Source organism: Moschus berezovskii, chromosome 14 (assembly GCF_049115385.1).
Source record: "Moschus berezovskii isolate FMDL1 chromosome 14, NW_MosBer_1.0, whole genome shotgun sequence".
In the NCBI taxonomy this organism is placed as follows: Eukaryota; Metazoa; Chordata; class Mammalia; order Artiodactyla; family Moschidae; genus Moschus; species Moschus berezovskii.
In genome coordinates, this window is record NC_142473.1 from 61,080,118 (window position 1) to 61,093,475 (window position 13,358).

Consider the following 13,358-nt stretch of genomic DNA (forward strand, 5'->3'; position numbering starts at 1 on the left):
ACACATACAAATAAGTTTTATTTATTCATTCACTTGCTAATGGATCCTTGGGTTGTTTCCAGCTTTTTGCTATTATGAATAATGCTGCCATAAGCACTGGGATCTAAGTATCTGTCTGAGTTATCTGTTTCTACTCTTTCATTGTATATAAAAATATACACCCAAACCTAGGAGTATAACTGCTAGTTCATATAGTAATTCCAAGTTAAGGTTTTTAAGGAATTAGAAGTTGTTTTCCATAGTGACTATACTACTCTGCACTTCCACCAGCAATGTACATGGTTTACAACTTCTCCACTTCCATACTAACATTTGTTATTTTCTATGTTTTTAACTACAGTCATAATAATGTGTAGTGATTTCTCATAATGGCTTTGGTTTGTACTTTTCTAGTGACTACCGATGTTGAGTATCTTTCCATGTGCCTTTTGCCAACCTGCATAACTTTTCTAGAGAAATACATTCAAGTCCTTTGCCCATTTTTTTTTCTTTTTTGCTGTAGGCAACAGTATTTTATTCTTTGTTTAATCCAAATGCTTTCAAAATGGAAACTCAAAAGAATACTTTCCACTGATGTTGACAATTTGATCTCCGGTTCCTCTGCCTCTCTGAAACCCAGCTTGTACATCTGGAAGTTCTTGATTCATGGACTGCTGAAACCTTGCTAGCATGTGAAATGAGCACAACTATGCGGTAGTTTGAACATTCTTAGGCATTGCTTTTAATGCTTAACACATTACAGCAATGAAGATGGTAATCCATTTTCTTCTATACCCACTGAAGCCAAGATGGTAAAGCCAATTTTGTGGCAATAGTGTCACAGGATAAAATAGAATATTACCGTCCAAAACACTAAATTTTTTTTTAAATACAAATCCTTATGCACGATTTACAAATATTTTCTCTAATTGTGTAATCTGTCTTGTTTTTATTGGTAATGCCCTTTGATGAGCAAAAGGTTTTAATTTGGAGGAAGTCCAATTCACCTATTTTTTCCTTTTGTTGCTCATGCTTTTAGTGTCATACAGAAAGACTCACTGCCAAATCCAGTCATGATTTACCCTTGTGTTTTCTTCCGAGAATTCTATGCTTTTACCTCTCATATTTATGTCACTGATCAACTTTGACTTAATTTTTATATATTTGGTGTGAGGCAGTGGTCAGTGAATTGCCTTGCATTTTTGTCAGAATCAGATGGCATCAAGAAAATGAAAGAGAACTTACAATGGAAGGAAATTTTTGCAAATCACATGTGAAATACAAGAGAGGTTCTCTTTAAATCATGAATTATCTAGAAGAGGATTTGTTTAGTTTATAAGTGTTTGGAGATTTTCTTGATAACTTTGTGATTCATTTCTAATGTGATTCGGTTGGGGTCAGAGAACTCATTCTGTATGTTTTCAGTACTTTTAAATTTGTTGAGCTTTTTTTGGCCCAGGATATTGGATGGCATCACCTACTCGATGGACATGAGTTTGAGTGAACTCCGGGAGTTGGTGATGGATAGGGAGGCCTGGCGTGCTGTGATTTATGGGGTCACAAAGAGTCGGACACGACTGAGCGACTGAACTGAACTGAACTGATGGTCTATATTATATGTTTTGTGGATACTGGAAAACAATGTATCTTTTGCTGTTCTTGCATTGAGTGTTCTATCAGTGTTACTTAGATCCTGTAGGCTGAAGACATAGTCCAGCATCATCTTGTTGTTCTGTATATTTAATAGTTTTCTGTTTAGTCTTACATTGATTACTAAGAGATGGGTGTCATCGTTCTCAACTATAGTTATAGGTTTGTCTATTTCTCCTCTTAGTTTTGTCAGTTTTTGCTTCATGTATATTGCAGCTCTATTCTTGGGCTCACACACGTACAGAATTGCTATGTCCTCTTGATGAATTCACTTTAATCATTATGCAGTGTTCCTTGCTTTTTGTGGTTTTCTCTACTCTGAAGTTTACTTTGTCTAATATTAATATAACTACTCCACCTTTTATTTGTATATTTTCCCATCCTTTTAGTTTAACCTATTTGTTGTTGTTCAGTTGCTAAGTTGTGTCTGATTCTTTGCAACCCCATGGACTGCAGCATGCCAGGTTTCCCTGTCCTTCACTATCTCCCGGAGTTTGCTCAAACTCATGTCCATGGAGTTGTTGATGTCATCCAAACATCTTGTCCTCTGTCATCCCCTCCCTCCTCCTCTCAATCTTTCCCAGCATCAGGTCTTTTCCAATGAGTCGGCTCTTTGCATCAGGTGGTCAGGTGGTATTGGAGCATCAGCTTCAGCATCAGTCCTTCCAATGAACTCTCAACAGTTTTCTCCAGCACCAAAGTTCAAAAGCATCAGTTCTTTGGCACTAAGCCTTCTTTATGGTCCAACTCTCACATCCATACATGACTACTGGAAAAACCATAGCTTTGACCATACAGACCTTTGTTGGTAAAGTGATGCCTCCACTTTCTAAGACTCTGTCTTGTTTAATGATAGTTTTTCTTCCAAGGAGCAAGCAATTTTAATTTCATGGCTGCAACTACCATCCACAGTGATTTAAGAGCCCAAGAAAATAAAATCGGTCACTGTTTCCACTTTCCCCCCATCTATTTGCCATGAAGTGATGGGACCAGATGCCAGGATCTTAGTTTTTTGAATGTTGAGTTTTAAGCCAGATTTTGGGGAAAATCCTGTCTATATCAGTATAGTTGAGGTGAATTTATTGTACACAGCATATAGTTTATGTATTATATGTATTTAATACATTATGTTTTAATATATATAGTCTACCACTATATGTCTTTTAATTTGTATATTTAGAGTATTTATATTTATTATATTTGTTGGTATGTTATGATTTAAGTCTGCCACTTTGATACTAGTTTGATGTTTGGTTGGTTGCTCCAACTTTGCTCCCCTGTTTTCTCATTTTGGCTTTCTATTGGTTATTTGAACATTTTTCATAGATAGTGTTTTTTTTGTTTTTTTTTTTTGCACTACAGGTGACCCTTGAACAATGGGGTGTTATAGGAACAGTCAAAAATTCATACATAACTTTTAACTCCCCAAATCTTAACTACTAATAGTCTACTATTGACTGGAAGCCTTACAAGTAAGACAAACAGCTGATCAAAACAGATTTTGTACGCTATATGAATTATGTTATTATTTAATAGGTACAGAGCTTCAGTTTGAGAAGATGAAGAAGTTCCAGACATGGATGGTGGTGAGAGTAGTGAAACAAGGTGAATATACTGAATGCCATTAAACTGTACACTAAAGAGTAGACTGGGCTTCCCCAGTGGCTCAGCAGCACAGACGCTGCCTGCAATGCCAGAGATGCAGGTTCAATCCCTGGGTCAGGAAGATACCCTAGAGAAGGAAATGGCAACCAACTCCAGTACTTGCCTGGGAAATTCCATGGACAGAGGTACTTGGTGGTCTATAGTCCATGGGGTCACAGAAGATTCAGACACCACATAGTAACCAAACAACAACAAAAAGAGTAGATATGTGTATAACAGATTCACTTTCCTGTATACCTTAAATTAACACAATATTGTAAGTCAACTATATGCTAACAAAATTTTCTTTAAAAATGGTTAAAATGATGTTTTATGTTAAATATATTTTAGCACAAAAAAGTCACTTTCTCTAGAAAACTTCTCTCAGTACGTCACTCTTAAGTAGGCAGAGAAAGGAGAGGGGTACCACTTCTTATACCAGGGCAGAAATCGTTACAGGGATTTGCTCATATCCTGCAGGGCCACCGCCTCAAGCTGTGAGAGGGACGGCAGTGGCTTTTGTGTCATGTTCCCCTGAGTAGGACTGGTATGGTCAAAACATTTATAGCCTTTTGAGCAATCCTACTGCAAATTCTCTGGCTAGAAAAAGCAGACTATTTCCCCTGTGCAGCTGTAGGTGTTTCTGTGCAGGTCTCTTCAGAGCTCATGTCAGGCTATATGAGGAAAAAACCAAAACAACCAACAGGAAACTTGCTCCATACAAGGAAGTTCCTTCAGGATTATGAACTCAGCCAGTCCACCTCCCATTCTCCACCTTTCAGAGTCTTCTGTCAGATGCTTTGTGATTTTTGTCCAGTTTTAAACTTTTTTTTTCCAATGTATTTCCAATTCTTGAAAAGAACAGGGTGGAATGTGCTGAAGTTCAAGTAGCTGCTGTTTGTTCATTTCCACAGTCCTGTGTTCCTCTTTCAGAAGCTAACAACATTTTCGGTTCAGTTCAGTTCAGTTGCTCAGTCGTGTCCAACTCTTTGCGACTCCATGAGCTGCAGCATGCCAGGCATCCCTGTCCAACAGTAACTCCCAGAGCCCACCCAAACTCATGTCCATTGAGTTGATGATGTCATCCAACCATCTCATCCTCTGTCATCCCCTTCTGCTCTCACCTTCATTCTTTCCCAGAATCAGGGTCTTTTCAAATGAGTCAGCTCTTCCCTTCCCATCAGGTGGCCAAAATATTGGAGTTTCACCTTCAACATCAGTCCTTCCAATGAACACCCAGGACTGATCTCCTTTAGGATGGACTGGTTGGATCTCCTTGCAGTCCAAGAGACTCTCAAGAGTCTTCTCCAACCCCACAGTTCAAAAGCATCAATTCTTTGGGGCTCAGCTTTCTTTATGGTCCAACTCTCACATCCATACATGACTACTGGAAAAACCATAGCCTTGACTAGATGGACCTTTGTCAGCAAAGTAATGTCTCTGCTTTTTAATATGCTGTCTAGGTTGGTCATAACTTTCCTTCCAAGGAGTAAGCGTCTTTTAATTTCATAGCTGCAATCACCATCTGCAGAGATTTTTGGAGCCCCCCAAAATAAAGTCTCTCACTGTTTCCCCATTTTACTACTTAGTAATTCTTGATATTACATTTTCCTGTTCTAGTCACTGCTGTGGTATTCTTGTTCCGGCTACACTATGGCTGATAAGCAATTTTTATTAGTGATGAAGTCTAGATTATGACCATCAGTGTGGATGGTGGAGGTATGTGGAGGAGGTGGTAATGGGAAATGAAGACATCAAGACACAGAGAAACTGAAGGGTTGGAAGGGTCATCTACACTGAAGTTGAAGTTAGAAGTAAGATAAGAGAGAAAGACAATGTGCCAGGAGCTCATTGGCTCAGCATCATGACCACATTAGGCCATGACCTCTAGGCATTTGCACAACGAACCCAGAAGCTCTGAAAGAACATCCAGCTTCAATTCTGCTTAAAATATCCTGCATGAAACAGCTGAGTAACATCACTGTTAGGTAATGTCAACAGGTAATTTCCTGATTGCAGGAAATCTAGTTTTAATCCTGGCTTTGTCATGTACATTCTAGCCTTATATCCTCAGCATACATTTCTCTTCTTTGAATTCAGGTTCAAACTACAGTTCTTCATTGTGAAATAAGATGTCCATTTCTTTCCTGTTTGGCTCACCGAAGGCTGGGAAGGAAGGGTGTGTGTGTGTGTGTGTGTGTGTGTGTGTTTGTGTGTGAGTGTTAGTAGCTCAGTTGTGTCTGACTCTTTTTTACCCTGTGGACTGTAGTCCACCAGGCTCCTCTGTCCATGAAATTCTCCAGGCAGGAATATTGAGAGGCTTGCCATTCCCTTCTCCAGGGGATATTCCTGACCCAGGGATCAAACCCAGGTCTCCCACATCGCAGGCAGATTCTTTACTGTCTGAGCCACCAGGGAAGTGGGAAGGGAATAGTAAATGCCGTATTCACTAATATAGCCATCCAACAGTTCATCTGTATTTCCGGCTGCCCAAGTACATACATTCTACAAAAAAGCATGTCTTTTTGTCCTCGTCCCTGTTGTGATCTAAGTCTTCTTATGATCCAAGTCTTCGTTTTCCCTTGGACAATGCTAAAGCCTACTGCCCATCTCCCTCACAATTCTCTCTCACAAATTCTCAGATGAGTCTTTCTAAAACAATAAACTGATCTTTCTTTAAAACCTAGCATGGCTGCTCATTACACATTTAGGGATCTCTGTAATCCAGTCAGTCTCAGTAAGCCTTGCAACCATACCTCCCCCTCACATAGCCCTCTCATGTCCCTGAAGTGAATTACTCTTGGCATTCATATAGACTAGCCCACTGATCCACAAATTTGTTATTTTTCATTGGGATGCCTTTGGCTAAGCTATTGCCTCTGCCCAGATTCCCCATCTCTGCTTGGGAAAATACTATTTTTCCTTCAAGGTTCAACACAAACACAGTTCTGAACACAAAGATCATTTTTCACAGAGCAGGAGGGGGACTCACCCTCCTTCACTGAGGTTCCACTGCATTTGCCTTACTCTGTTCTGGAAGGCCCTCACCACACATGGTCCGGTACTGTGTTTATTTGTAAACATGCCCTATCTCCTTCACTGGCTGGGAACAGCTCTTAGGCAGGACTATATTTCACTCATCTGCCTCTCCCCAGCACTCAAAAGAAGGATATAGTAGGAATATAGTAGGTACCCAGGGAATGTTAATTAAATAGATTGCTAAGGTAGGGCATGGGAATGAGTTATAAGCATGTTTGTAGGGGGTACAAATTTGAGCTATGTGTGGAGACTATACAGAGTGATCTACAAGCCTGTGATTGAGAATGCAGGGGTTGCAGATATGTGGTTTGTAAAGGAGAAGTGGTTCATATATGTGTGTCATGTGCAGATGTCCCATGTGAACATGGGAGAAACTCCCAGGGGCTTGCCCTCTCTAGAGCCTGGGCCAGGCTGGAGTCGTCCATGGCATTGGTCTTTTCTCCTCCCACCCAGGCCCCTTCTTTCCTACCTTATTTGCACATCACTCTCCAGTCCATGGGCCCCTTGTTCAACAGCTTTCTCAAAGGACATTACGGTATTCTCAGGTCCCAGCTGTGTAAGAAAAGGACATCAGGCCTTTAATCTCACAGTCTTTTCTGCCAACATCCCTTGTAAGGTAGGGAGGGGCCCCAGTAATGAAAAGACTTTAGGAAGCAGAGTTTGGTTCCCTTGGGTCTTTCTTCAAAGAATCTGCCTACATTCTACTCTACCGAACCTGATTTGGGGACTTGGTTCATCTGAGGCAATGTCACTGGGCACCATAGAGAGAAGAAAGACTGAGAATTAGGTGACCTGGGTTCAAGTCCAACCTCTACATTTAACTCCTTATTCCTGTCATCTCAAGCCAAACTCTTTACTTCTCCAGGGGCTCCTGGGTCTGATGTGCCATTGTCTCATCCACACCCATGCACATCTGTACTCACCCACATCCATCATGTTCAGACCTACCATGGGTGCACCTCTGTGACCAAAGAAGTTCGGCTTGGGTGCTAATTTATCCTTCTCCTGAACACAGGGAGAATAATTTCCAAATGGCACCACATAGAGACATAAAAGGATAAGAAGGAAGGGCAATCCAACAACCACTTGTAGAACTGAAAAAGTTGGAAGGAGAAAGTGACAAAAAGGAAAAAAGGAATGGAGAACCAACCCAAGCAAATAACTATTCCCAAAACAACAGTCAGTAAATACCTAGTGCATGGGTTCATTGAATCTGTGGACTCACTGATTTACTCTCAATTTCTGTCATATCCCCATATTCTTTCAGTGATTTGAAAGTAAAGAACTATTCAAATAAAAAGTGTTATTAAGTCAAAATTATTGCAAATGCAAATTTACAAGAGAATGAGTTGTACAGGAGGTAGAAGGAGAGGGAATGTTAAGGAATAACTTCTCAGAAGGAGGAGTAGTTTGGTTGCTTCTGAGAAAGTCCTCAAGCTCTTAAGGATCAACCTAAAATGCCCCTGTGCTGAAGGCAGTGAGGCATAGTAGAAGGGATACTAGTTGAAAAAAATCCAAGTTCAAAGCGAGACTATTATTTTCTAATTTTGTGTCTTAGACATGTTGTTTAACCTCTTCGGATCTTCACTTTTCTCATTCTGAAAAATGGAACTATTTTGCTACTAACATCTATCTCATGTAATTAATATGTAATTAATATGAGTGTTGACTCATCACAGGTTCTCAGTAAATAGAAGACACTTCCCTCTCGCTCCTCATTCATCTCTTAAATACACGCACAGACACAGACACACACAACCTGACCATAATACCTGTTATCACTGGCCATTCCCCAACACTTACTATTTTAGACCTTGGAGGATTTTACCCATTTGTACATTTTAAAATTACCATCTCTGTTGCTTAAAAATCTAGATCTGCCAGCTCTAACCTCTCAACTTTGTGAGCATATTACACCACTTGTTTCTTCTTCTTTCACTACCTGTATTCTGGTATCTTCTCATTCTGGCTAAAATTCAGGAAATGAAAAACAAAAGTCATTAAGTTCTTGCTCCCAGAAACATTTCCTAAAACCCACTGGTCACATACACATACACAGGTGTACACTCAATGACAACACTACCAATTGAGTTTTTCTCTTTCCTGCATCCTTGCACAAGTCAGGAAGCAGGCACTCCCTGTTTAACCAGCAGTAAAAAAAAAAAAGGCATAGAAGAAGGTCCTCCTGGTTTCTCAGTAAGGGTGCTGAGAGAAAACTCCATTCTCAAAATAGTTTCATATACAGCTCTTGACTCTTGTTTGTTTCCATGATATTTCACTGGGGACTGTTTTGAAGTACTAAGATGTGTCCAGGGGATATCTGCACTTGGTTCTTGAGTTGAAAATAGTAATATGTGAATATAAACTAAAAGAACTCTGACTTGTACCATCGCTGGTCAAATGAAATTAAAATTTCCTCTACCCTCCCCACAACTACTTCAATCTATTCCCAGACAGTCAATGTGTAATAACAGAGAGAAAATTCTTATTTTTCTACAAGGAGGATCCCCTTTTAGAAGAGGGCCTGTTTGATCAAAGAAATGCTATGACAGGCCATGTAGGGTTGTGAGTTTGACCACAAGAAGGATGCCTGAGTAACAAGCTAAATGAATTTAAAAAAGCTACAGTGCTGGCTATCTACCAACCTTGTTTGGCTGAGTGAAGTACACTAGCTAAAGTCAGAGCTGGAAGAATCAGGGAAGGTTCCACCCTTAGGACATACCTTCTCCTTCCAAATGGATCAAGTAGAAGGCCACAGGCCAGGAAAGCAAAACCATCGCAGATATGCTGCTCAGGTGTATGTAGGGAGCAAAGACCTGAGAGAAAGCCAAAAGTCAGGCTGAACACATCTGGACAGACAGGGCTACAACTAAGGATGGTGCTTACCTGCAGTGAGAGCCCAATGGTGAGCCATCTCTCTCTCCAAAAAGTTAATAAAATCCACATCAAAAACGAGCAAAACAGAATCACTATCAGAACTATGATCTAGGGAAATAAAAAGAATATTTTGACTTTGGAGCTTCCCTGATAGCTCAGTTGTTAAATAATCTGCCTGCAATGAAGGAGACCCCGGTTCAATTCCTGGGTTGGGAAGATCCACTGGAGAAGGGATAGGCTACCCACTTTTCTTGGGCTTCCCTTGTGGCTCAGCTGGTAAAGAATCTGCCCATAATACAGGACACCTCGGTTCGATCCCTGGGTTTGGAAGATCCTCTGGAGAAGGGAAAAGGCTACCCATTCCAGTATTCTGGCCTGGAGAATTCCATGGACTGTATAGTCCATGGGTCTCAAAGAGTTGGACATCTCTGAGCAACTTTCACTTTGACTTGTAGACACTAAGCTTGGACCAGACCTGTCCTTGGGAAATGTGCGTGAGTGTGTAAGGCACTTCAGTCGTGTCTGACTCTTTACGGACTGTAGCCTGCAAGTCTCCTCTGTCCATGGGATTCTCCAGCCAAGAATACTGGAGTGGATTGCCATGCATGTACTCACAGTTTCAAGGGCCTCATTTCCTCATCTTTTTAAATCTAACGATTCTTTAATAGTCCGTGGATCTAATAATCCACCTTCTTTGCTGTGAAGTCTTTTTTGTGCACCATGGCTGGAAAAAGAACCAAACCTACAGAGCTATGCGGTCTGACCCCTTTACTGGTTTATTATCCCCACGTCAGCTTGGCCCTCAACATTGCCCGGCATGCCTCGTTCAGCTCAACAGCAGCCGTTACAAATATTCACTTTTTAAAAATACGACTCAATACAATCCCAGGTAAACAGCATTTTGTTCAGCGTATGCTTTCCCCAAACAGACTATAAGCTTCATGAAATCAGGGATAATGTTCATGATTATATATTTATTGTCTTTAGAATGTCTGACGCATAATAAACTTTCTATAAATATTTGGTGAACAGATGAAAAAAACCTGCTGGCCAGAAAACTATATTTAGTCATAGGAAATGAACATTGAGACCAAGAATACATAACTTTAACTGCTTCTCTTCAAATAGATAGTTTTCTATATGTATGCAGCCCTCTAGACAGTGCTTGGTTTCCACTCCTCCATAATTCTTTATCTATGAATCTGTAATTAAACCTCATAAAAGAAACTCCAGGCCTTGTTGCACTCAGGGTTAATTTTTCAAATATTTAAGGAAGAAATACTTCAATTTTAAAAAAACTCTTCCAAAGAATAAAGAGGGAATTTTCTCTAACTTGTTTTTTGAAGCCAACAAAAACACTGATATTCATACTCAACAAGGACATTATAGGAAGCAAAAATGACAGTCCAAACTCTTCTATACATAGATCTATGTAGATATTAAAATCTTAAATAACTTATTAGCAAACCAAATGCATCACAATACAAACTTTTAATAGACAAATGAGGCTCACCTGAATCTCACGTAATTCTGTGATTTTAACCAACACTAAGCTTTACTAATGATTTAAAGCAATTATAAGGTACAGATAAAACAGTTTCCCTTGGAGATCTGTCAAAAGTAGCTATTCATAAAAGGGTCTTTCCTACATTACAATATATTCTGGTCTGGGACTCAAACTGTGAGGTGTGTTTTGAGCAAAGTCTGTGGAAACATTTCTCCACAGAAAGAATCTTTTGGGTTATGGTGAATCATTTTCTAAAAAATATATTTTGTTACCTATACAACTTCAGCCAGCCATGCCTCTCACCTTACAAATCTATAAATTCCAGGTAAGTTTATTTATTGTAAGCAACCTAGATATACCAATTTAGATCCTCCTAGAAATTTCCATATACTAAAGATATTTATTAGCAGGTTGGGTTATTATATACAGATTTTTAAAAATAAAGAGTTTTATTTGAGGTCATTCATTGTTCTCTGAGCACATTTAAGTAGAAGGGAATGCACTATAGACCTGATTGCTAACCCTTTCCTTCCAGGTTTACTCTTTTCACACTGAAATTCTAAGCCCTAGAGAAACTCCCTTGCCAGGGAGACTTAAAGGCCAAGGGTTTAAAGGTCCACACAAATTAGTCATCTTCCAAGGGTATTCCAACTCCTCTAATAACCAGCTCCACCACTTCTCATTGGCTATGCATTCGTAACTGGAATTAGATCACAGAATACCTGAAGAGATGATGGCTTTGTTAAATTTATTAACAAAAATCCTGGTAGAATATGTGTCAGAATTGATTCTGAGGATGCTTGCCAAGGAAAAAACAATGTAATATTAAGGATGCTAGACAAGGATAAAGTAAAGTAATATTAAATCAGGCTGAATTTACTGATACATGTGCACTTACCAGAGATTCTAAATTCAATGTATCAGCATCCAGGTATTATGCATCTCAGAGTGGTTCTGTTTGTGTATCTGAAACCTTGGCTCAATAGTTCAGTTCAGCTGCTCAGTTGTGTCTGACTCTTTGCAACCCCATGAACTGCAGCACGCCAGGCCTCCCTGTCCATCACCAACTTCCAGAGTTTACCCAAACTCATGTCCATTGAGTCGGTGATGCCATGTAACTATCTCATCCTCTGTCGTCCCCTTCTCTTCCTGCCCTCAATCTTACCAAGCATCAGGGTCTTTTCAAATGAGTCAGCTCTTCGCATCAGGTAGCCAAAGTATTGGAGTTTCAGCTCAATAGTAGCCCAAGCTTTATAAAATTGGGACACCAGCAATTTCTCGGTATAATATGGAAGAAAGAATCCAATGGTTTATTGAGAAAAAGTTACTAGAATGCTGTTAATATCACCAATGATGAGCTAAGCCACTCTATATCATGCTCTATGGGAGGTCTCAGAGGACACTGAAAAACACATTGATGAGGAAAGCGTCAGCATCCTTGAAAAGCACTGTAGTGGCCATCCTTTGTGCCTGGATAAAGGGCTGCCATTGATACTGGCTTCCCGAGTTCAAAGGCAACGATGAGATTTTGCTAGGCAGAGGCCAAGTAGCAGCACTCACTGACAGACGCAATGTAAGCATGGTTTCTATAACAGACACAAGCCTGGAATAGTAATCAGAATGGTTTAACCCACAGGTTCTCTTGGTAGTGACTAACTGCTCATGCTGTCCCAAGTCCAAAACCCGTAGGATCTCAGTAAGGCCTATATGTTCACGCTTCAGTTTCCTGTTTCCCTGTATGATCCTGTGATTTCGATTTCCATTCACTCTAACTCTGAAATTTGTATTTTCACTTCATCCTTCCCTTTTGAGTAAAAGGAAATTTAAGGAGACCACTCAGAATTTGACATGTTCCTGGATTTGAGGAAATACAAGGAATGGTATCAAAGCCATACCTGAAAGCTTATAAATAGCAAGGGGCTGTGCTAGAGATGCTCAAGCCCATGGCAGAACAAAATGAGGGAGGCAGTGTTGGAAATGAGCTGCATGTCTTCAGATGCTGGGTCAGGGATACCTGCTTCCTCAGACCAGATATGGATCCTTTGTCACTGCTAGTAAAATTTTATTTTAAAATTTATTTACTTTAAAAAATTTTATTAGAATATAGTTGCTTTACAATGTTGTGTTAGTTTCTATTATACAGAAAAGGGAATCAGCTGTATGTATACATATATCCCCACTTTTTTGGATTTCCTTCCCATTTAGGTTACAATAGGGTCTGACTCTTTGCGATCCCATGGACTGTAGTCTGCCAGGCTCTTCTGTCCTTGGGGATTCTTCAGGTAAGAATACTGGAGTGTTTTGCCATGCCCTCTTCCAGGGGATCTTCTTGACCTAGAAATTGAACCTGCGTCTCCTGTGTCTCCTGCATTGCAGGATTCTTTACCATTGCACCATTAGGAAAGCTCGGTCTATTACAGTAAACTCAAATTCTTAATGACTGAAATAAGAAAGTTCTGTGACTATAAAGGACTGGGAAAATAATGGAGTTTGCACAGGATTTTATGGGAGTGGGAAGAACAGAATCACAGAATGAGTTTAACATGGAGTAGTGAGAAAAAATAAAGTTTGGGTTCAGCTTGGTCAGTAAGCCAGTTCTACCTGCTAGAAACTGAATGATTTCAGTTGAAACAGTGTAAGCAGGTCTCTTGTTTCTAAGGGA

General features: G+C 39.9%; 1 protein-coding gene across 1 annotated transcript in view; it reads right to left on the reverse strand.

The window, feature by feature from the left end:
* Positions 1 to 13,358, reverse strand: part of GDPD4 (glycerophosphodiester phosphodiesterase domain containing 4) — a 100,111-nt gene that overhangs the window by 74,526 nt on the left and 12,227 nt on the right. The window contains exons 5-9 of the mRNA XM_055422433.2: positions 9,199 to 9,297; positions 9,035 to 9,128; positions 8,204 to 8,281; positions 7,261 to 7,406; positions 6,782 to 6,864 (exon numbers count right to left, since the gene is read on the reverse strand). Coding sequence (XP_055278408.2) covers positions 6,782 to 6,864; positions 7,261 to 7,406; positions 8,204 to 8,281; positions 9,035 to 9,128; positions 9,199 to 9,297 — 500 coding nt within the window. The remainder of the gene's footprint in view (positions 1 to 6,781; positions 6,865 to 7,260; positions 7,407 to 8,203; positions 8,282 to 9,034; positions 9,129 to 9,198; positions 9,298 to 13,358) is intronic.